The following is a 20,843-nucleotide window of genomic DNA, read 5'->3' as shown; positions in this document are numbered from 1 at the left end:
GCTGTGCCTCTGGGGATCCAGGAATGTGGTGGAAAAGTGATGAGGCAGGATCAGCAGACAGGGCCATCCAGCTGGGGGGTGGGAAGGGGGTTCCCAAAGGTCCCTTTTTAGTCCCCTGACTGGTCATCCTGTTCACACTCTTCTCAGTCACAGATGATGCTGAGGACTACGAGAACAGCACAGTGATCCACGCATGGAAACTCCAGCAAGCAGGAGGTGTGTTCTCAGCAGCTCTTTGCTGGTTAGGGATGGGGCTCAGGCCTCTTGACCATGCTCAGGGTGATGCTGTCATCCTCCTCATCTTCAGTTCATTGTTTTTCCCCTCAGTCATCTGTGATAAACACCCCCTACCTGAAGGGGCTGCAGGAAAGCTGGGGAGGGGCTTTTTCCAAGGGCATGGGGTGATGGGATGAGGGGTGATGGCTTTATACTGGGAGAGAGGGGATTTAGGTTGGACATTAGGAAGAAATTCTTCCGTGGGAGGGTGCTGAGCCCCTGGCCCAGGTTTCCCAGGGAAGCTGTGGCTGCTCCATCCCTGGAAGTGTTCCAGGCCAGGTTGGAGCATCCTGGGCTGGTGGGAGGTGTCCCTGCCCATGGAAGGGGGGTGGGAACTGGATGACCTTTAAGGTCCTTCCAACCCAACCAGTTCTGTGGTTCTGTAATTCAATGTGCAAACTGCTGCACACACTCTGAACTGAATGCTGCTGGGCTGGGATGTGGTGTTTCTGCTCCTCAGAAGGCCACGGTGTAGGTGGCCTAAACCCTGACCACAGGATGCTGCAGAGCAATGTCCCTCTTCATGTCCTACATCCTCTTATGTGGGAAGATGAGCTGGTGCAAGCTCAGCCTTACAGATACAGCTCAGGGCTTTCTGCCCTTGGTGTGGGAGCTGCTGGTTCCTCTCACCTTGGGGTCACACTCTCCAGATGAAACCCAAGTCCCAAAAGCCATCCGTGCTCGCAGGGTGTCTGCAAATCTGTGACCATCTTAAACCCCCCTCAGGGAGACACTGACTGACACTGTGACCTGAGGCCACAAAAATGTATTTAGCAGGGTGTGTCTGTGGGGTTGGGAGGGTTTTAGCTGAACCCAGGAGGTGACCAATGTGTCCTCACCCCCCAGCTCTGCAGGCAGAGAGCTCCGATGATGAGCCGGATTATGTCAACACAGCCCCTGTGGCAGCCCCTGTCCTGCTGGCAAAGAGAAGGTAAAAAAAGACAGCAAATGGTGGGTGTGTTTAGAAGTGGGAAGTTTGTGTTTATACCAAAAAAAAACTGTGCTGGAGCTTTGCTGGTCCTTGCAGCATAAGCAGAGGCAGCTGGGGAATGACCAACACCGACCATGGAGACAAATTTGTCCCCTGCCCCAGTGCCTCCCTCCTCAAACAGGAACTCAAAACCACTTCAGAGCAGCTCTGCTCTGTGCAGAGGAGAGGAACCCCCAAACCCTGCTGCTCTGTGGGGTTCCCAGAGCTGGGCTGAGCCTTGCTGGGAGCACACATCCTGCCCTGTGCATAGCAGCAACCTGGTGCTGAGGATGAAGGATCCCCCGAGACAATGAAACCAAAAACTGTCTGCAGGGATGTGTAGGAAGGTTGTGGGACCCTAAATGGGGGGGTGATATAACAGGGGGTCAGTAAATGGGTGGAAGAAAAGCAGCCCCAGGTACACCACATGCAGGCTGAGTTCTCAGAGGAGTGTGGGGATGGCTGGGAAAGGAAAAGAGGAAGATAAACCACTGCTGGGCATAAACCACTGCTGGGCATAAACCAAACCACTGCTGAACATAAACCACTGCTTGACATAAACCAAACCACTGCTTGGGCAGCTCTGTGGTGGCTCTACGTGCTGGTTAGGGTGTGTATGTGATGCTGGGAGAGCAGTAATGGTCGTCCTGTTACCACTTCATTTTTTTTTTTTTTCCATGGCTGCAGGTGGAAACTTCTAGAAGCAATTCAGCATTTCTTCCCCTTCCCTAGAGAAATCTTGAGGAGGAAGGGATTGCATTTCTGCACCAGTCCCAGTGGTTTGCTCTGGCAGTGGTTCTGTGGCACTGGGCTGTTTGTACCTGGGAGAGGAATAATCCAGGCTGACAGCCCCCCAAAACATCAGAAAGGTGCTGCAGTGACCACTCCTCACTCAGTGGAGAGCAAGGCTCAGAGCAGCACAGGGACAACCATAAAGCCATCTCCCAAAGTGATAAATGATGCTGGGAATGGAGAAAAAGGAGGAATAGCTTTCCTGGGAAGCACTGGTTTAGTTTTCTGGGAAAACCTCTAGCCATAAGGTCTAGCAACCTTATGCTGTTGTGGCTGGAAGTAAACTAAAATTCCCAAGGAATATTTTGGTGTTATAATGATGCCTCTGCTACCACCTTTGCTAGCAGAGTAATGCTATAAAGTCCCCCTGGCCAGGTAACAAGAGGTTTTCCACCAAGGGAGGGTGAATCCAGAAGTGGCTCCTGGCCCCTCTGTGTCCTCTGCTCGGGGGTCAGGAGCTTCTGCTTGGACCTGGATATTTTGTGATGTACCTCATGACTTGTCCTTGGAAAAAAAATGTACCAAGTGGCAGAGTGAAGAGGCTGAAGGCAGGGATTAAAAATCAGTGGCCTCACTATTTTTTTTTTCTCCTCTTCTTTCAAGCCTTCTCCATAAAGTCTGAAGAAGCTCTTGGCTGAGATAGACACCCAGGGAGCCTTTCCATCCCTCAGTGAATCCTCTCCTCCAAATTGTGCCCCAGCTCATGCAGAAGGGATGCTGCTGAAAGGAAGGAATGCTCTGCTTGAAGAACCACCCAAACCCAGCTGCCAACCTGTGATTAGAGGACTCACTCTGCACCCCAGGAGCTTGTGAGCTCATCACAGCCCAACACATCTCCAGGGAGGATGGCCAGTCCAGGCAGTGTCAAGCATGAAATGAATGAATCTTTAAATTACTGAGTAATGCAGTAAAGAGCTGCTTAATTTGCCAGGGTGACTCATAGAATCATAGAATCTTTCAGGTTGGGAAAGACCTTTGGAATCATCAAGTTGTGCACGATGGTGTTAATGTCTGAATTCCAATCTAAATGTCTAAAATCTAATGTTTAAACAATGAAGTAACAAACCCCAAATTTCTCTAAGAGCCTTGAAGGAACACTATTTATCAAAATTATTCCCTTTCTTTTTTGATGGCAGACTAGGACAGCAGTAACAACTTTGGTAGTGCTGAGAGAGCTGCTTTGCACAGGAGATTCATCTCAAAACTTTCACCTTAGCCTTAAAAATCACATCAAATGGCACTAGAGAGAGATGATTGGGTTCCTGTGCTCTCCTACAAAACCAGAGAGGAACTGGCAAGGCAGAGGTTGTAGCTAAGTGAGATACCAACCTGGTCACAAAAACTGGAGAGGATGAAATCCACAGCTTGCAGTTCAGGGTCTGCCCACAGCAGTGTCCCTTGTGCTTTGGTATTTGCTTGATAGAGACACAAAAACCCTGCAACAACAACCCAGAAGGTCAGAGCTGGCAGCCTCAGGAGCTGCCCCAGCCTTCCAGTAGTGCTGTAGGAATATCAGCCCTGAAATGGAATCCTTGTTTGTCTCTTGAGCCCTGCTGCACAGGTTTGGCACCATAATACCACTTATTTATTAAACCTGAAAAGCCTCCAAAGAAAACGCAGTGGTTTATTCTGTGATCCAGATGTTGGCTGCATGGTTGGGTGAGACAGGAGGTGGGAGCACATGAGGTGACACAAAATGATGTGCAGGGTCTTCTGGGGAGAAAATTTAGCTCCTTAAATCAGCTTTCTTCCTCAAGAAGGAGTTCAGGAACCTGTGCTCCTGGGTAAGGGGGAGCAGAGAGGTGGAGCTGAGGATGAGCAAACCCTGGAGCAGGGGCTGCCAGGTGCTTGCTGCTGCAAGTGGCTTGGCTGTATTTTCAGCAGAGTTGCTGAGACCTTGGGTGCTCACTGCTCATGAAGCCAGAGGTGGCTGGGGGGAGGTGTGTGGGTGGTTTAGGAGCTTTACCTGTAGCTCCTGCAGATGCCTTTGTTCCTCCTTCCACAGGACTTTTACAACAGGGTAAATCTTGTGTTCTTCAGGGGTGTCCCCATGCAGGGACCTGCAGCCTGGCTTTTCAGCTCCTCCCAGCCCAGTTCCTACTCTCCCCCTCTGGTTTCCTGATGTTTTCAGGATAAATTTGGTACAGGTTGGGTAAACCAGCATCCTGGTGACCTGGAGCAGACAGGGTGCCAGCTGGCTCATGGACAGGCAAGGAAAGGAGATGATGCTTTCCTTACTGGAACATCATGCCTGGCTCTTGGAGGGCCCTGGTGTTGTCATCCTTGGTGACACCTTTGGCACCTGAAGAAAATCCCACTTCTCATGAAGTGCTGCAGATTATGGGGTTTTTTTTTTCCCCAGAGGTTAAGGATGAGCTGTGCTCCTGTGTGGTGATGTTACTGTAGATGGAGAGAGCCATTAAACAGTGATGAGATCAGCAGCAGGAAAAGATCCTTGGCACACAGGCATGGATCCAACTAGAGAGATCCCAGGAAGTCCAAGCTGTTAGGTGAGTGTGTGGCCAAACTAATATAATCCAAGCTTTGCTGTGCTCCTGGCTAAGTGGGAAGATGGATCAGACCAAGGACCTTTTCCTGGTGTCAGCTTCCTCCATTGACAAAATCTGAGTGTGGAAGTTGTGGCAGGAGCTGGGTAAGGAGTCCCTTCCTCTTCTGATGAACCCAGCTCTCCAGAACAGCAGGGGGGTAAATCCCTTCTTAGTTTTGTAAAGCTCCTGAAGTGCTTTTTTTTTTGCTTTTTTTTTTTCCTTCTCATTACTCTGGAAGAAATCCAGGGGCTGCTATGGGAACTTCCATCATTTCAGCTTGTTCTGAAACATCTTTGAGTTTTTCTTTGCAGTGGGTGAGTATGGAAGTGTGTTCACTGACACAGTCCTCTCAGGACTTGTCTTCAGGTGTGCAAGGATTCTAAGGCTGAGCCAAAATTGTTCAATTCTGTGTAATCTGAATGCAATGGAAGGAAAAAACAGGTCTCCTGTGGGTCTGTGTCTCTCCTCAGATCAGGTAAGCAGCCAAGTAAGCACTTCCCTTCCTTTTCTCAACATCAGACACATTAAACAGGTCATTTTGGCAGAGCTCCTGTGGCTGAAATGGAGATGGGAGCCTCAGCCAGCTACCCAAAAGCAGCAGCTCTGCACTCAGGTGTGGGCTGAGCATCCAACCACCTTTGGTGGCCTCTCAGACTGATACTTTTCTCTTCTCAGCACAAATGAACATGATTATGTCTCCTCAGTGCTGCAGGGGATTAGCCCAGAAAAGAATGAACTCCAAACTGGAGCTGAAAAGCTGCTGCTCAATAGTCAAGAAGAAAAAAGCAGTTCAAAAAAGCAGCCCAGCAAACCAGGGGACACACAGGTGGGTACATCCAGCAGGGTGAGGACCAGCTCTCAGCCCTCCTGATACCATGTCTGCAATTTGTTGAAACCTCCTCTCCCTTCTCCATTCAGCAGTAAACCAGAAATTCAAGACAGAGGAGGCTGGCTGAGGTGTACAGCCAGGGGGAGGGTAAACAGCTCTTTAAATGTGCCTTATTTAAGCTTCTGGGGACAAAAGCTGTGATGCTGTTATGTCTGTAGAGACTTCAGCAGCTTAATAATACTGAATTATTAGTTATTAATACTGAATTATTAGTTGTCTCTTTAACAGTGTTTGTGCTAGCAGTGACAAGTGGCTGGCTGGGAATCAAAGAGTAAGTTCAATAAATATATCTAGTGAAGGAAGAATGTAATTTGAGTATTACATCTGTTATTCCAAGAGCTGTTTGCTTTATTCCATGTGGGAGCAAGCTCAAAGGTGCCTGCACTTCAGCTGTCAATTAACTTTCTCTTCTGCACTTTGAAAGGGGCTGTGTCTTCAGGCTCTGGCACAGAACCTGCACCCAGTCCTGCCAGGACAATTCCTGATGCTCCCAACCAGCTCCTGCTGCTGCAACTCATCAGCCCTCTGCCTGGGACAGAGAACAGGAAGGTGAAACCAACCCCTGCTGCAGAACAATCTTAGGACTGAAGCCAACTTAGCCTGCCCATGATTAGTTTAATGGTGAGGCAGCTAAATAAATACTTGGGCTGGAGAATCTACACAGAAAGGGCAGGGGGGAGTGCAGGCAGCAGCCACTTGTACCTCTGATGGACTTTTTTTTCTGACTGCTCTAATCAGCATGGATTTTATTCAGTGAGGAGAGCTCTGCAGGTCTCACACCTGATATGGAGGTGGTGAAATTCAATTTCTATTTGCTTTCACTCTGTGTTTCACACTTCATTGCTCATCTGCACTGGCAAGGTGGTTCCCCAAGCTTAACAAACAGGAAAGCATGAAGATTTTGCTTTTTGCTATGCTGCAACTATAGTAAAATGCCCTTACCCAACCTGGAGGGCAACAGCAGAAATGCAGAGCATGCCAGAATATGGTAATTTTTAAAAAGAAATATCCAAAATAACCAGCTGGCACCATTAACAAACGTGTAATATTTCTCCTGTATGTTTGGTAAAAATATGTTCCTTACCCACAGCACATAAACAGCACCCAGGAGTGACACTTGCTCAGCATGCCTCAATTATAACTTCATTAAATGTCTTCCTGAGAAAATTTTTCCTTCTTGGTCTCAGCAAGAGCACCACTCAACCAGTCTTGAAGTGTAATCACTAACAAAGGCATCCAATTTTTTTTCTCCTGCTGTGAGGTCACAGTCCTCTCTTCCATCTCAGTTATACAAATAAGAGGTCTTGGGTTAAAGTAAATTTTAAAGCTTTATTGACCTAAATAAAAAAATTACAAAACTTTTTTACAACAGAACCTGGTTATTTTTCTGCCATTTAGCAAAACCAAGGGAACAAGCTCCTTGAATGAAGAATTCTGGACACCCAGGGAGCTGCTGACCTTGCAGACCAGGGGCCTTCACCTCCCAGGAAGGTGCTCAAGGAAACCTAACTGGCTGCAGGTGCTGCTGTCTTCTGGCACAGCCTGGCCAGCAGCCCAGCCATCTGTAAAAGTGAGTTCACACCTTCTGCTACCTTCATATGAGTGTACCCAATTTCCTGAGGATAAAGACATTATAAAAAAAAAAATCTCCAGGTTTTTCTCCCAGTCTAAGTACAGTGTGACTAAATAAAACACACCCCTTGATGCTAAGAGACCAAACTTCAGAGCCACTGGAACTTAAGAGAAGTTTATCTTCTCATCTACACAAACCAGAATGCATTTTTTTACTTCTTTTTGAAAATCAAAGCTTGTATTTTCCAACTTTCTTGTGTAAGGAGCCAGGGGTCTATGCTGAAGACAGGTTTTAAGTCTGTAGAGTGATTCCATTACACCAGTTTAACATATAAAAATTATACAACAGGCAGTTGGCATAATTTGTTGAATAATTTAATGTTTTACTGCCTACTGTACCAGAATCAAGTCTGTGCTTGAAGGAAGTTCACGAGGAGTCATTTGAGTCTTTGGTGTAAATCACCAACTCAGCCACTATTATGATGTTATTAATAGGAGATGATTACTAAAGTGACTTTTGTGGGATTTTAAACTTCAAGTGACTGTTTCTTACAACTAAACTGATGAGACAGAGCAGGCAAAAAGCAGTAATAAGAAATTAAGAATTTTTTTTTTTTAATATTTTGATATAGCGAATCTCGAAGAGAAAACCCTGAGGCTGCCCTTGGATTAGGGAGCACATCTTCTACTTAAAAAAGGCCCAAGAGACCCTACAAGGAACTAGGTTAGTACTAACCTTGATAAATTCCAGTTTCAGGTATTCTGGCATTTGGAAGGTTTTACAGACACGGAAAATGTTGCCAATCACATCTTCTGGGGAGTAGCCGAGTCGCCACAGGTGGGCAAGAATCTGAGCAGGCAAGAAAAATCCCTCATTTATCTGCACAACTTATCAGGTGAGTCAAGAATATTCACTTCTGGAACAACTGGGTACAGCTACTGGAATTGCATGTACTTTTTATCAAATGATTTAACCCCAACTGTTTTCAGACTGGTTGGGTTTTGTGTATTTATCTGCCCAGACCCCTGCATGGAAAGGATATAATCTGTCAGCTCCTCTTATTTTAAAAAAAAAGAACACACAACACTGTGAATTCTACAAAAAAAGAAATTGTAGAGGAAAAAAAATGTCTATGCAGACACAGCACATGAACACCAACCTTGTATGCTTCATCAATGTTTGCATTTATGCAGTGTTGTAGCATTTCTTTCACAAGCAGAGGATGAGGCTCATCACATACCTGTAGGAAAGAGAAATATTACATTTCAAAATACTAGATTTTTGTATGAAAGCCCTGGTGTTTTCACCAAGCTTCTATACAGCTGAAATATTGAATTAGAGACATTCTATAATACAGATTAAACTTCAAGAAATATGACTTTTCTGCTAAGACAGCAAGCCTGGCATGTCAGACTCAACAGCAGAAAATGAGAATGCTCAAGTAACAGATTCTAAAGTTATCACTGAGAAATTTCCCAGCAGTTACATGATCCATGTGCTCTGAGAGAGCTGGGAAGCCACACAGCCTCAGGAGGGCCAGCAGGGACTGCTGGCACTTTCTCCAAATGGCACGTGCATTTTTTATGGCCTAATGCAGGAATTGCCACTGTGCTGTCTGCAAATTGGCAAAGCAGTTTGGAGGCTCTGACCAGAGGTCTCACACTGTGCTGAACTTCCAGCATCACCATTTTACACTGTTACTAACCTTGAAGACATTTTCACTGTTTATAAAGCCAAATCCAGAATATGTAGACTGTAAGTTGTTTAATGCCTGTGAAAGAAAAAACAAGACTTCCTTTAGTTTCTGAAGTGCTCTGCTATTCACTCCTCAAGGTGCAATACACTTGTCAGAAAATGATGCCAAATAAGCAGTTTTCAGTTATGCAATAAAATAAACCACCAATGCATGCAGACTTGGTTTCCTCCCACAAATCTGGTTGGTATCCAGGACAAGATCCTCTTTAAAACCTCACAAAATCAAACAGTTCAGTTACCCTTGTGCCACAGGTCACCCCCTCTTTCCTACACCTCTCTTAGAGAGCCACAATTCAAACTTTTTTTTTTTTTTTTGCTTTAAGCAGAAGCCTCTGTTTCATTGCCTTTCTTCTTTTACCTGTCTCATGTCTCCTTGGGCTGTGAAGATAATGGCTTCTAGTCCATCATCTGTGTATGGCACATCCTCTTTCTCAACAATCTTCAGGAGCCTGGCAAGGATTTGGGAATCTGTCAGCTTGGTGTAACGCAGCACTGCACAGCGGGACTGGATTGGTTCTGAGGACAGAGATGTGTAGTTAGCATTTCCCTCTTTTATTAAAAAAAAAAAAAGAGAAATAATCATTTATTTACATCTTGGAAGAAGCTGTCAATTTCCACCTTTGTCTTCTTTGAAAGAAAAAGATGTCAGCTCCTCACAGAATACAGTATCTCCTTAAACATATACAATTGTTACAGTCCTTCACTTGACACAAATGAACTATTTTTTCCCACAGATAAGTGCAAAAAAGCAGCTCAGCTGCTTCTGGTCTCCTGGTTTTCTGAATGTGTATGTTTATCATGCTATTTTAACAGCCACACAAGACAAGTCTGAAGTCTACTATGTGTTAGCCTAGAGGCAAACTTAAAGATTATGTTTCAGATTGGACCACAAGAGGGTTCAATACCCATTGAACAATATATCAAACATCTTAAACTGTAGCAGAGTTGGATGGAAATGAAGTCCAAAGTCAAAGAAATCTCCTTCTGCAGGCATGCAGAGCACTGTCCATCACAAGCAGCTGTTCAGAGTGTTCACCAGCTACACAGACACACTTTTTTTTACTAGCTGGATCTGCAGGTGGCTTGGTTTTTCAGAAGTCCCATGTTTTCCTGCAACAAGCAGGTCCAAGGAATTTCTGAAAAGTGGCTAGGGAGGCAGCCAACAGTCTGGAGAACATATGACAGAGCCACCCAGGGCCTAGCAGGGCTTTACCTATGATTTTGTCAGAGGCATTGCAGGCAAGGGCGAAGCGCGTTGTCTTGGAATAAATTTCCATTGTTCTTCTCAGTGCTTGCTGGGCTCCATCTGTCATGCTGGGGGGAGAAAAGGAGTTAGGACAGATTTTGCCCTTATTAGGTGAAGTCTGGTAACTATATTTATACAAGCTTCAGAGTTTACTGGTATTTAACAGAGCTAAATCACCCAGTGTTTCACCCCAATATTCAGCATCTCCTTTGAAGCAGTGATCTCTGCTTGACCCTAAGTGATCTTCTAAGAACACTGATCAGTGATTATTTCCTAACAGATTTTTTTGATAGCTTGATCATCTAAAACTGCCCAAGACAGCAGCTCCACACACAGGACAGATCCAAAGCATTTCCCATAGCAGTTGAGGTCAAGAGAAAACCAACATACCTGTCTGCTTCATCAAGGATGATTATTTTATGCCGACCTTTTGGGAGGGTGACCTTCTGCTGGGCAAACATTTTGATTTTGTTTCTCACAACATCAATGCCTCTGGAACAAGAATCCAAGTGATCCATGATCAGTTGGGTGAACTTAGATAATGGATTTTATTCAGCAGCCCCAGTGGCTGAGGATTTCCTGAGCTCTCTATCCTCCTCCTGTTTGTTCCTGCCCCTTCAGCTCTGCCAGTAAAGCTGCTGTGAAACCACGCTGTAAGCCAGGCTCCCTCACCAGTTCAGATTTAAACACCAATAAGCCTCATTTTTGGAGGTTTTGAAAAAAAAAATAAATGCAATTTAACAGTATATATATTATATTATATATATAAAATCAGAAATCTTACTTGCAGTACTGCAAACTTATGTTTGGCAAAAGGTAAAGGTGATAAATGAACAAGGACAGAAACATTTAAGGCTGCTCTGCCAGTGCTACAGACCCAGCTGTACCTCAGAAGATAAGACTGTGTTATAGCAGCACAACACAGAAACTCTCCTGGAAAGGCTCTCAGCAAAGATGTACTTTAAAAAAGAAAGGTTTTTATTTTTTTGTTCCATTTAGAAAATTAATATTGTGACTCAATAGCTCTTCTGTAACTGATATTTACAGAGGCAGGTAAAGTGTGTTGTATTCATAAACAATCCTCCAGGAATGTCCTCAGGACAGGTTTGCTACAGAATTTTGGAAATACAATCAGGTCTCAGTGCCTGCTTGTTGGAGCAGTCAGTGTCCTCTACATACCTAACACCTTTATCCTACATTCTAATCCCCAGCTGTCCTTATAGACCTCATTTCTTCCACTTCTGTAAAAAACAAAACACTGCTGAGTTTCATTACAAACACCTTGCTCACTTTTTGTTCTTAGGAGAACCTCCATGAATGCAGGAAGATTCCCTTTAAAGTAAAATCAAGAGAGCAGAACTTCAGAAAGCAACAAATCAAGAAAGCAGATTCTGAACTCCATCTGTTTCTATTTCTGTGCATGAAAGTATATATCAAATTTATATAGCAATGTCCATGTTGACAGATGGACACCAAAGATTGCATAACTTTTTGTTGGAAAAACTGCATTAAAACCAGTAACAGAGGCTGTATAGCATTAAATCTATTCAGTCTGAGCTGAACTAAAAATAAAAATGGATACTTGCTGCTCCTTTAAAAGTGTAAGAAGGTTCATTCATTCTCACCTGTCATTTGAGGCATTCAGCTCCAAAACAGCATCTTTTAATGCAGGACCAAGCAGGGCACGAGCCAAGCAGAGGATACTGGTGGTTTTACCTGTTCCTGGGGGACCCTAGAAATGCACCAATGCAGGAATTTCTGGTGAATTTAATGTCAGTTTCTAAGCTTCACTCTCTACAAAACTCCTTGGTCATGAAAAAACAGCTGCAAGAGAGGAACTGCAGACAGAGCATCAAACTAGAGGCTGCCCAAGCTCAGGATTCTGCCTCCAACAGAGGAGAGAAACACCCTGGGGAGAAGCAGAGGAGCTGAGGGCCAGGGTGGAGTTAAACAGGAGGCTGTGCAGCTTCTGTGCTCCATCAGGATCTCTGCTCTGTGTCCATCCCACCCACATCTCCCCCACCAACACAGCCAGGCACAACACATCCCTGCTGGGGGGGTGGGTGTCACCAGCACAACACAGCACTACTTACAGCAATTATAATATTTGGCACATTCCCCTCTTTGGCAAAGACCTAAGAAAGAAGAAGAATAAATTATGTAAGAACATAATGGAAACAAAGAATTGCCAGTTCTGTTCTATTATACACATTTAAAATAGAGAAACAGAGCCAACCCATTCCACTATTTTCTTCTCTCCTGCTTTCCTCTCTCTTATTTTTTTTTTTTTTAATTGAACTGCTAGAAGTCAGTCCCTAGAATAATAAGGAAAAACTCAAAAGCATTTAATCCCACAGGTCTTTAGTGCTCTTGCCTTTCCTCTGCACCTGTTACATGCTTGCTTTCTGTTATCAAATACAGAGATAACAAACGAATTTGCTAAGGAAAATATTTTTCTTCCAGAAAGACACTGTATTTATGTTTCTCTCTGTTGTTACATAAACAATATTTATTCACTGAATCAATATTATTACAACAACTACTAACTTTCTAAGCTATATGAAACCAAAGCCAATTTAAGCAATATCCCAGTTCAGGAAAGCATATTTCCTTAGAACACTACTCAAACATGTTCTAAAACATGTAATTTCTTGAGTAAATCAGAAAGGGTTTCTCCATGTATGGATGTAAAAATACAAAAGTGCTTTTACTGGTCTATGAATCTATGAAGAACTGGTTTTTGAGCTAACCCAGGAAAGGATAAAGGGACAACTACACACCTCCAGCCTGCTCACAGTGTCTTCATTTCCAACTATTTCACATAATTTCAAAGGTCTGTATTTTTCCACCCTGTAAAAGTAAAAACCCCACACACTTCAGCACTTCTAATAAAACTGTAATAGTGCTTTATGCTGACAGAAAAAGAGGATTGTGTTAAGATAACCAGGGACAAAAATGCAATTATGTGGTTTTAGTGCATTACTTAATGGTTTTGCTGCCATTAATACGAAAAAGGGCAAGGGATTAAAAAAAAAGGTGCTCAGCTTGGGCAGGAGTTTGATGCCTGACTGGTATCAGGGCTAAGAGGAGATGCCACTCTGTGTTCTCTTCCTGGTTACACACCCAGAAGCAGGGCTGGCTCTGCCGGGAAGAAACTTCTCCTGGGGATAAAAAATTCTTCCCTGTGAGGGTGCTGAGCCCCTGGCCCAGGCTGCCCAGAGAAGCTGTGGCTGCCCCATCCCTGGTAGTGTTCCAGGCCAGGTTGGATGGGGCTTGGAGCACCCTGAGCTGGTGGCAGGTGTCCCTGCCCGTGGATCTGGATGATGTTTAAGCTCCTTCCAACCCCATCCAGTCCGGCATTCCTGCCTTCCACCTCAGGCTGCCCTCTCTCTCCTCACTCCCACTTCCCAGGCCGCAGCCCAGCCTCGGGCCAGTCAGGGGGTGCAGGCAGAGCCCTCACCGCTTCCAGATCACCCCCAGTCCCCAGCCCAAGACCGAGACCCGGACCCGCAGCTCTTCGGGCACCGCAGGGAAGTCCCCAGGCCCCAGGGCCGCCATTCCTCAGCGCCTCAGTGGAGGCGCCGCGCTAACGCCCGCCTTCCCGCCAAGGACACGCCCCGCCCCCCTCTGCCGCTATTGGCCGTGCCCACCCTGGACACGCCCACCGCCCGGCTCTCCACCAATGGCCGCGCAGCCTCGGCCCTTTGTCCCGCCCCGGGGCTCCATCTCGCGCGCGCTCAGGGGCTGCGAGCTCCCTTCGAGTCCTCTCCATGTTCCCCCCCCTCCTCCTCCATGTTCTCCCCGTGTCCCCTCTCACCAGGGCAGTTCGTAATGGCCCCCGGCCGCAGATCCCGACCCCGGGGGCTCGGCGGGCCCCCGCTTCTCTCCTGCCGCGGGCCCGGCTTTCTCCTCCTCCGCAACCTCCATCTCCATCCCGGCGGCAGCGGCGGCGCCTCTCTCCCCGCCGCCTCTGTGAGGGGAGGGTCCCGGTGCCGGACCCGCCTTGAGGGGCGGGACTGCCGAGTCCGGCGGTGGGGCGGGAGGGTTCGTTCGGCCTCCCCCGCTGTCCCTGCCCGGCGGTGATCAGTGGTGCCCCGGTGGCTTCGGCTGTGCTGAGGGGGCGAATGTCCTGAGGAGATGGGTGGGTGTCCTGAGGAAGATGTGTGATGAGGAGATGCTTTGAGGCGGTCGTGCCGAAGGGCTGAGCTGTGGGGGAGTCTAACCTTTTGTTTCTTTTTTTGTTTCTTTTCTCGCCCGCTTTTACACTGTTACTGATATCACCTCCACCAGTCCACAAGAAAAGAGCTAGAGCTCAAAGGGAAAGACTGACCAACAAAAACTCCTGCTGGCCCTCACCTACCCATGGAACCCTTCCCACAGCACCACCACCACTTGGGCTATGGGTTTGGTTTAGGACTTAAAACCTCTAATGTTCTGCCCTTCTGCTCTCCCACTGTTGGGGAGACATCCTCCAAAATTCAATAAGAACAGACCTGTATTTCAAGCATAAGGAGTGACCTCCAGAACCTCCTGCTGTCCCTCACCCTCCTAGGCAACTCTCTCCACAGGGCCATCAGCAATCTGGCTTTGAATTTTCTTTAGTACAGTAAACCTGAAACACCACCAGCAGCTCTCCCAGTCCTGGTTCCACTTTTTCAGAAATAAGGTACCGGAAGCTATGGTCAGCAAGGAAAGACTTCTCAGAGGGTTAGGGTTTTCCTGCAGACCCCAGGCTTCTTTCCCGAACCTGCAAAGGAAGAAAAAAAACCTGAATAGCAGAATATTAAAACACGCTAAACTCCAAAATATCCTAAACTACACTCCTAACAGGAGAAAATGGTGTAGGCAAAAAACTTCTGCTTGCACAGACACCTGACCCAGAGGCTCTTGCAGAACACTGATGCCTCTGTGTCCCTGAGCTTCCCAAAATAGTGACCCAAAGAGCTCCACAGCTGCAGGAACAGCAGAGCCCTGAGCCCAGCACCTTGAGGGGGGTTATGTACCCCCTGGTGGGTGCCACAGTAAAGGGGAGCCCTTTCTTCCACTGGCCTTCTCATTTCAGAGTTAAAAATTGCAGCCAGGATCACCTGGGGAGCAAAAACAAATACATACCAAGAGAGAGAAAAAAAAACACTGCAGGGGACAGAAGCCCACTGGCTCTATTCCTCTCACTCAGCAGAGCTCCAAGTACAACACAGCCCTACTAAGCCCCTAACCAGAGCTGGAGGGTTAAATACCCTGGGCCCTGCCCTCCTGCCCTTCCCACAGCTTCCTGGGAAAGCCCCCTCATCAACCTGAGTGGCCACACCTGGGCTACCCCATCCACAGCTGGGAGCCCATCAGACAACACCAAGCTCTGCCACAGTCCGGAGCTCTGTCCCCAGGGGCTGCCAACTCCCCCCAGACACTCTGAAGGCAGCAAAAGGTTGATGAAAGCTCCTCAGAAATCCCAGCAGTGAGCTGGGGACAAAGCTCAGAGCCTGAACTGTGCCAGAGAAAGGGAGAAGAAAGAAGTAGAGAAGGGAGAAGAGAAACGTAGAAGGAGGAGTAGAGAAAGGTGGAGGTGATCTTAGATTCAGCCTTAATAAATCCATATTATTCTGCTCTGAACCTTGTCCACATCTCACTGCTGGGAAGTTCTGATGTGCTTTAGGGAACATTTTCTGATTCTCTGTGTCCTGAGTCTTTTTGCAGCCCCAGGGGTAAAAGTGCAGCTGGGGTCAGGGGGAGTGTGAGGGGTAGAGGGAGGGTTTAGGGTTGGGGTTTGATTTCTCTGACGTGATGTAGGTGAGGCTCCTTCATCCCAAGTGGGGACAGTCAAGGAGAGGAGGGGTATTTCCCAGGGGACTGTGGGAAAGAGGCAGGAAAATTGCATTTAAGGCTCCATATAAGGATTTATTAAGGATTTGCATGTAAGGATTTAAGGACTGTGTCTCATCTGTGAATGAATTAGTGGCTTCTGCACAAGTTGTCTCCGAACTCTTCATCTTCCAGGTTCTAAAACTGATGATGGCAGCAAAATGAAATATTACAAAGAGCAGATGAGTGGATTACTTTATCAATATTCCCAGTTGTTAAGTGTTCTTGAAGAGTTGGTAATAACGTTACGGCCGGCACCACCGCTCGCCCTGCTGTCCACACCCGCCCTCCCGCTCCGCCGCCATCTTAGCTCGGTATTCTCTCTCCCACACCGCCCTCTGCAGCTCGGCTGCCGGAGGTGCCTGCACCAACTGAAGGGCGCAAACTGAGGGAAAAACTAAAAAAATAATCACATACAGATCTATAAAAGGAGTCCAGAGGGACCTTTCCGGGGAGGAAGGACACGCCAGAGCAGACGCATGTCTGGGCCTCAAGGTCCTGGCCGCCTCAGCACCGATGTAGGTATCTGACAGGAATCTCTTGTTTTCTTATAAAAATATGCCGACTGCAGGTGGCATGAAGTCATACTGAAGACAACCAATCTGTTTCTGCAAGCACATCACCAGCCAGGGACATTTCTGCCCCAGACCAGTGTTGTGGTTCCACCAGGATCACAAAATCACCGAATGTTTTGGTTTGGAAGAGACCTCCAAAGCTCATCCAGTCCAAACTTTGGCTAACACCATAACATAACTACTAAACTGTGTTCTTAAGGACCAGGTCCAAATGCCTTTTAAATGCCTCCAGGGATGGTGACTCCACCACTGTCCTGGGCCATCCCAATGCCTGACAACCCTTTCAGTGAAAAAATATTCCCTATCATCCAGCCTAAAACTCCCCTGGCGCAGCTTCCATCCATTCCCTCCAGTCCTGAAAGTTTACTAAGGAGAAGAGGCTTTTTCCCTCCTCACTCCAACCTCCCAGAACAAATGCCCAGAGAACATGAGGTAGGCTGGGACCTGCAGGCACAGACACAGCTGCCCACCTGGATTTTGCTGAATATATGCTTCAAGGAAATAGATGAGTCTATTGCTGTAACACTCAGTGATATATTTACTACTGCAAAGATCCAGACGCCCTGGAAGCCACAATAATACAGGTAAGTGGAAAACAAGTAATTTAAAACCATCATGGCGATCGTAGTGTGATGCCACAAACCCACCACAACCATAACGCTGCAAGGTGGGTGACACAAACATATTCATCAGAGCCCTTGGCTTTTTTTAGGGCTATTTTGTGAGTCCCAGGGGACAGAGCTGAGCAGCTGGGTTTGGGCTGTGAGGAGGAAGGTTCCCCCCTGCTCAAAGCAGTGTGGCTGTCCCTGGTCAGACCCACGGGTCTGGAGCAGGAGGTGTGCAGGGCCACCTCCTTCCAGGGGAAATGGATCCTGGTTGAACAATGTCTAAGCAAGGGGGTCAGGACAGTTTACAGGTCCTTGCTGTGGCTTCTCCAGTGGGCAGGCAGGTGTCAGACCTGTCCTTTTTTGAGAAGAGAGATGAGGCTTTGGCCCTCAGCCTGGCCACGAAGCAGCTGGGATGTGTGTGGATGTGTGGAGCTATGTGGGACTGTGTGTGGATGTGTGGGACTGTGTGGGGCTGTGCTGTGCTGACTGCTCCTCAGACCCTGCTCAAAAAAAATGTCCCTCGAGAAGGCAGCCCCTTGAGAGGGTCAGGAGAGCTTTTCCAGCATCAGGGAAATGCTCTCTGCTGTCATGGCACAGGTGACTAGGGTAGGAAAGGAAAAACTGGGGCCAAGATTTCTGCTGGGGTGAAGCAGACAGCTCTGATGATTTTAAATGAACCTCTTTATTTTTTGTTCTATGAAAACATGACATTAATATTTTCTTCCCTCAGCTCCAAATGGAGCAGTTCTCTTGGCTAGTCCTTTCAAAAGCCAGGTAATGGGAAAATAAAAGTCATCAGTAAAATCTGAGGCTCTGGGGAGCTGACACACACCAACTCATATTGTACATACTATTTGCTGCAGAGAAGCATCTTTTATTCCTTCAACATATGTGATGTGCTTTGTTGCTACAATGTAAGTGCCCCTCTCCAAAATATGATTTCCTTCATCTGGCTGAATGCTCTGGGTATGGACCACTTCTAGTCCCTCTTATTAAATGTGATAAAGCAAGGTCACTCTTTAGTCAGCCCGATTGCTGCCCAGCACAGCACTGCTGAGATTTCTGTCATATCTGCAGGGGAACAGGAGACCTTCTCAGAAACTCTCATAAAAATAATTTACAGCTTCATTCACCTTGAGTGAAACAGCACAGCCATCCCATCAACCTACAGATATTTCGCTCTCTTTAACTGCCCTCTTGTGGTATCTCTGAAGAACGACAGCCTTTTCTAACGGTGTAATAAATCCAGCTGTACTTGGCTTTCTAGTATTAACTGAGACAGAACTTTCCTTTTCGAGGAAACTTTTAGAGGTGGGGTTTTTTTTTGTTTGTTTTGGTTTTAATCACATTAGTTCCAAATGCATGTTTGCCCCAAATAGTCCGAACACCTTCAAAACTAGGGACCACTGAAAATCCCAGGAAGCTTAAATTTGCATTTTTAGTTGCCTTTAAAACAAAGAAAAAGATTTAGTTTCTAAGCTTTCAATGCTAATGCAATCTCTGCTGCATAAAAACCAAAAACAAACCCAAAACCAACTACAAACAAACAAACAAAAAAAAAACCCACACAATGACCACAAAACCTAAACTAAAAACTACCACACAAAACCACCACTGATGCAATAGAAACTAGTTAAGGGCTTTGAAGCTACATTTCATCAGCACACAGTGATATTGTATATTTGATAGGTAAAGTCTCCGTTGAATCAATTACTAAGTTCTCAATTATTTTCTTGCCTTGAAAAAAAAAACAATTGTACTGAAGAAGGATAGGCATGTTCCTACAGCTAAATGCAAGTTTTTCAGTAGAGAAACATCATTCAATCAAAAAAAAAAAAAAAAAGCTATAGTCTAAGTTTCAATACTGAGCAATAGAGACACTTAAATAAGTCACACTAGGTGGTAAAAAAGAGCATTGTCTGCCCACAATGACCAGAATGACCACAGGCTTTATCAACTAATAATTTAATTGCTAATACTTGAATTATCAATATTCTTTCGTAGAGATAATTTTAGCAAATCTAGGGCCCCAAGAAGTTGTTAACATGGATTAGGGTTGAAAGTGCTTTCTAAAGCCAAGGTAACAACCCCTAAATTCCTCATCTCTCAGAACCAACTGCAATTTACCTGATTCAGGGCTCACTTTGTTCTCCTGGTGAACTAACCTGGTTCTCCTGGGGTTGCTCAGGCAGCATGTGGCTGGTGTGACCTGGGTGATTCTGAGTTTTGTGTTCTCAGCTGCACTTTTTCCAGTTATAAAATGGGTTCAGTGGTGTGGGGAAGTCTGCATTACCAGCAGAAAAGGATGCACAAGACTGGAGGGTGCCACTGTGACTTCATACCCTGCTCTCTAAAGAACTTTATGCCTGTAATATTGCATCCATGTCCCTTTGCTGTATATAAATGCATGTGTGTCTATATGGAGACAGTGCACAGATGAGGAGAGGGCCCTTCTTAATTGCCAGGAAATGTTTTTGTGCTAAAATGATCTTAGTTGCAAGAGGAGAAGAAGAGCCTGTAAAATCCACAAGGGAAGAGGTAGTCCCACCACTCATTTGCATCTCTGAACCAGCTAAGTTAGAGGCTGCTCTGCAGCTGGAGTTCAGGGTCCTTCAAAAGGCATTTCAGATCATTTAAATTGGGATCCCACTCCAAATAACCCCCTGAAGCTTCTTCCTTGCCCAAACCAAAAGCAGTAAGCCAAGCAGCTCCTCTGTAGCTGGAATATCACCAACACTGTTACCTTGTTCCAGTGCCCCAGGTGGCTTTCAGCAGAGATCACCTCCACCTGTGAAGCTGTAGCTAGGAGTTAAAATGATCAAGAAACATGCTAAGTATTTACTTAGCAAATGCAAACAGTTTCTGTTAAATCCTCCCCAAACTCCATCTGCCTGTCTTCCAGTCCAGCTAGGACTACAAACTTTTATGAGGAGATACTGTGTTTCTTGAACACTAATGATCAAAACCCAGAAGATTTAAGACAAACATCTTGATTGGTAAAACCCTGTTAAAAAAGATGATATTGTCTATACCTGCAAGTTAATGTTCTTATATCAAACTCTTGAAAAGCAAGAAATGAAGCTGAAAAAGTTGAAAAATCTTGTTTCAGCTCTTAGCATACCTTTCAGGCCTATTCCTCTGAGCATTCCCACTCCTTTAAGACCTGACACATCCAGCCACTTAAATTGTCTTGAATTCAAAGGGAGTGAAATGCCTCGGTGCTTTCTGGGACTCTGGGAGTGAGGGTTCATTGGCTTGGCTGGAAATTAAGGACCATCACCAGTACACTCAACACCTGGGAGGACAAGGATCACCCTCTGCACAATCAGATCCCACATTTCTTCCCCCTGAAGGCACTGACAAAGCTGTCAGGACTCCTGTTGCAGTGCTTGTCTCCAAGATGAGCCTGAAGATGATATTTTTATTATACCCCTTCTTCTGGGACCCCTCACACTGTACCTCTGCAAGCTTGCTCCAATAGTTTTCATCCTTCTACTGCTATCTGTAATTGGTTTTCTTCAGCAACTTGAAAGGCTTTTTAATGATGTGCACCCAGAAGACTGACATTGCAGAAAAAAAAAAGCAAAAAACCCCCTTTTTTGCACATAATTTAAAAAAAGTGCTACAGGGCTCAAGAAAGAAACAAAACCAAACTCGACTATATGGCTGCAAGGGATTAATTGCTTCCCAAAACAATTGGCTGTTACTGAGAAGGAAGATTTCCTCTCTCTTTCTCAAAAAAAAGCAAATT

General features: G+C 45.9%; 1 protein-coding gene and 1 long non-coding RNA gene across 3 annotated transcripts; one reads left to right on the top strand and one right to left on the bottom strand.

The window, feature by feature from the left end:
• Nucleotides 1–6,511: 6,511 nt before the first annotated feature.
• RFC2 (replication factor C subunit 2) lies at nt 6,512–14,030 on the bottom strand. 2 transcript variants are annotated; one of them, XM_071765029.1, is made up of 11 exons: nt 13,868–14,030; nt 12,831–12,900; nt 12,144–12,185; nt 11,676–11,782; nt 10,441–10,542; nt 10,018–10,118; nt 9,163–9,320; nt 8,755–8,820; nt 8,209–8,289; nt 7,785–7,898; nt 6,512–6,813 (listed from the first exon to the last, which is right to left on the bottom strand). In XM_071765029.1, exons 1-11 carry the CDS (start codon nt 13,981–13,983, stop codon nt 6,763–6,765), a joined length of 1,008 nt encoding a protein of 335 aa, XP_071621130.1. In that variant the 5' UTR covers nt 13,984–14,030; the 3' UTR covers nt 6,512–6,762. The 2 variants fall into 2 exon arrangements, with proteins under 2 accessions (XP_071621130.1, XP_071621131.1); XM_071765030.1 differs by having other exon boundaries at nt 6,786–7,092.
• On the top strand, nt 6,902–11,576 carry LOC139805994 (uncharacterized). Its single transcript, XR_011730072.1, has 3 exons — nt 6,902–7,046; nt 7,800–7,944; nt 11,354–11,576. It is a non-coding gene; the product is annotated as an uncharacterized lncRNA (long non-coding RNA).
• Nucleotides 14,031–20,843: the final 6,813 nt, after the last annotated feature.

This window comes from Heliangelus exortis, chromosome 21 (assembly GCF_036169615.1).
Source record: "Heliangelus exortis chromosome 21, bHelExo1.hap1, whole genome shotgun sequence".
Lineage (NCBI taxonomy): Eukaryota > Metazoa > Chordata > Aves > Apodiformes > Trochilidae > Heliangelus > Heliangelus exortis.
The sequence above is the reverse complement of the archived record's forward strand: the minus strand, read 5'-3'. Positions and strand labels throughout refer to the sequence as shown.